At 42.7% G+C, this 3,071-nt stretch overlaps 1 protein-coding gene across 1 annotated transcript; it reads right to left on the reverse strand.

Annotated features, from left to right (window-relative positions):
• Nucleotides 1-183: 183 nt before the first annotated feature.
• On the reverse strand, nt 184-1,172 carry LOC106815108 (C-type lectin domain family 4 member M-like). The gene is made up of 2 exons (XM_014819534.1): nt 1,010-1,172; nt 184-578 (listed from the first exon to the last, which is right to left on the reverse strand). The coding sequence occupies exons 1-2, from the start codon at nt 1,170-1,172 to the stop codon at nt 184-186; spliced, it is 558 nt and encodes a 185-aa protein (XP_014675020.1).
• Between the last annotated feature and the right edge of the window lie 1,899 nt (nt 1,173-3,071).

Raw genomic sequence — 3,071 nt, forward strand, 5'->3', positions numbered from 1 at the left:
AATATAATAAATAAACTAAATAAATGAACGATAATAACTCGGAAATTAAATACCGTATATGGCGGGCGCTCTTACGAAATTGCAAAACGCTAACCTCAAATAAACAACAACAACAACAACAACAAATAAATAAATAAATAAATAAATAACAACCACAAATAACGACAGATGCCTAGATGTGATTCATGTCGACTTCTCACAGATGTAATATGATGATACATATTTCCCAGCATCATTTCTCTGATAACTGGTCGTTGCATACATGTAGATTTCTAAATCATTATTAGTAGGTTCTCCAGGAAGCCACGGGATAGGTGCACACATGTCTACCTGTCTTCCCGTAGCAGCCCACACCCACGGCGTGTCCGCTGCGATGTGGTTGCCACCGGTCCACCAGTTTCGGGGATGTTGACGCGTCAAGAAATTGATTTCTCCCTGTGATTCCAGACTGACGTGGTCGGCTCCCATGCTGATGCAGTGGTCACGTGCCTCTAGCCAAGTCTTCGTGTTGAGTGTCTCAATGTAGTAACAATTTCCACGGAATTCTATGAAATCTGCAGGGCATTCTCCGCTGTTTACTGAAACATGGTTACCGATGTTAGTGATTGCTCAGGGAGTAAGTGTACGGGAGTGATTGTCCCCGGATGGCGGTAATTGATGGGGAGGAATTCTCCGGGGTGTAATTGTCTGGGTGTAATTGTCCGGGTTTAATTTTCCGGGTCTAATTATCCGGGTCTAATTGCCCGGGTCTAATTATCCGGGTCTAATTGGCTGGGTCTAATTGTCCGGAGGTAACCGATACCGTTATTTAGAATCAAAGCAGCAAAAATGGCAAATAAATATAAAATAAAATAAAAACTACAAACGCAGTTTAATAGTTTATAATTTATAGAGATGAAATCAAACAATTTAATTCCTTCCTTTAATTCCTTAAAACCTTTTAATTCATGAGACCGTTCACTAACACACCTAAAAATAATTACAGCGCAATTAAAATATGATTACTAACCTTTCGTATAGAAGTCGTAGTTGTTCTCGGTGACAACTGCAGCGCCGACGTCAGTTTCTGCGTAGGCGCTCAACTCACAGTGTTTTTGGGTTGCCGCGGTGTTCTCTATGTTATAACCGGTGCAGCCCGGGGTGCGGACGCAAAAGAATGCACACTGAGACATCCTGCTGACCATCATCGTCTGAAGAAGACAACCTCTCACAGCTTGTCCCTTTAATTGGAGTTGATATCTTGCCGCGTTTGTACAGCTTGTCGTGCATAATAAAATAATAAACGCGACGCAAGTAACGTGAGATTTTAACTCACTGATGATCTTTAAATCACGCAGTAAGAGCATACTCCTGAAGCTACCGGTCATTGTGCGCATATTACAAATGTTGACGCCTGTTTTTGTTGATTTTCCTGTGATAGTATGGATGAGCTCGTTAGATATCCGTCAGGAGAGAGGCAGAGATGACCGCCTGTGAAATGTCAGCAACAAGCGGTCCTACACTGTGCTGCTGATCCAACTCTCTGTGATCATGTGCGCATGCGTGGGGTTTATTGATCGAACTCTGCGTGATCATGTGCGCATGCGTGGAGTTGATTGATATACCCTCTACACAACAGCTTTCCCACGATGTCATTATTGTAACAATGGACAAAATCACAGAATTAGACACACCGATTTTACACATATAGACAAGGACAGAACTAACAAATATAGCATCCGCCATAAATCTATGATTAATTCCCAGATGCTCAGACTTAACGACGTAAATCTTAGATGAAATCATGGAATACGAACTGTGCCTTATGTTTATACTGAATGAGCGAGACACTATAGAAGGCACACAGCAGTAGCCTTCCCCCTCTTGTTCTACTTGTTCAATTTGCACTATTTCGTCTATGGAACAGGTCTTCTCATCTATTGCGGTAATGTACAGCACATTGGAGTGCACGAACGCACGCACGCGCGTGTACGTGCTCACACACGCACGCACGCACGCACGCACGCACGTGTACGTGCACACGCACGCACGCACGTACGTGTACGTTCATACGCTCGCACGCACGCACGCACGTGTACGTGCACACGCACGCACGCACACACGTGTACATGCACACGCACGCTCGCACGCACGTGTACGTGCACACGCAGGCACGCACGCACGCACGTGTACGTGCACACGTACCCACGCACGAACGTGTACGTGCACACGAACGCACGCACGAACGTGTACGTGCACACGCACGCACGCAACCACGCGAACGTGCACACGCGAATACTGTAGCATTACAACGACACAACTAACTACTACTCAATTTCAATAAGCTTTACATATTGGACTCACGGGAGATAATACACATGAAAAACATTATTATTATTATACGGTGCTTATACATTGATTGGGTGGTTGTTTTTATATTAAATAAACATGCGATTCATCGGTAACTCGAAGCGTCCAATCATGGCAGATATGATCACGGAAACGCGACAATTATAGGTGATCATAAAGTACATTGACTAGAAATAAGTTAAGCACAAAAAGAACACGAATGTTGCTATTAGGTATATAAGGATTGCGATAAAGGGAGATGCCGATACGAAAAAAAAACACGAGTACATGCAATTAAAGTACTACAATAATAACCGGATAATAAGATATTTTAACCAAGTAAACGTAAGAGGTACGGAGCATTTAATTGCAACAATACCAAGGGATTTTAACTGGCAAACCCACAAACAGCATTAATTTAAATACTGCAATAATATGATATTTTAGCTGGCAAAACTACATCTAAGTTAAGTACTATGGGGGTTTACCTTTAAAGGCTCACGATGCTCATCCAAACGCTAATTTCTCCAGTACTAGACTAGCAAATACTTCGTGTTATGGATAATCACACTACCTTATGACAAAATAAACTCTAGTTCCTCCCATTTCACTGCGCGTTGTCTTATAAAAGGTATTTTGAAAATACCTCCAATGTTGTTGAAATTCTCCGATGTTGTTGACAGTTTCCCCAATCCCCAAGCAACTGCAGCGGTAAGGGCGCAGCAAAGATAAAAACATGTGAC

Source organism: Priapulus caudatus, unplaced genomic scaffold (genome assembly GCF_000485595.1).
Source record: "Priapulus caudatus unplaced genomic scaffold, Priapulus_caudatus-5.0.1 Scaffold1043, whole genome shotgun sequence".
Taxonomy (NCBI): Eukaryota; Metazoa; Priapulida; class Priapulimorpha; order Priapulimorphida; family Priapulidae; genus Priapulus; species Priapulus caudatus.

Coding starts and splice junctions, on each gene's coding strand:
- LOC106815108 (XM_014819534.1), bottom strand. CDS start 1,172: ATGTCTCAGTGTGCATTCTTTTGCGTCCGCACCCCGGGCTGCACCGGT. Junction 579..1,009: donor CTACGACTTCTATACGAAAG/GTTAGTAATCAT, acceptor ACCATGTTTCAG/TAAACAGCGGAGAATGCCCT.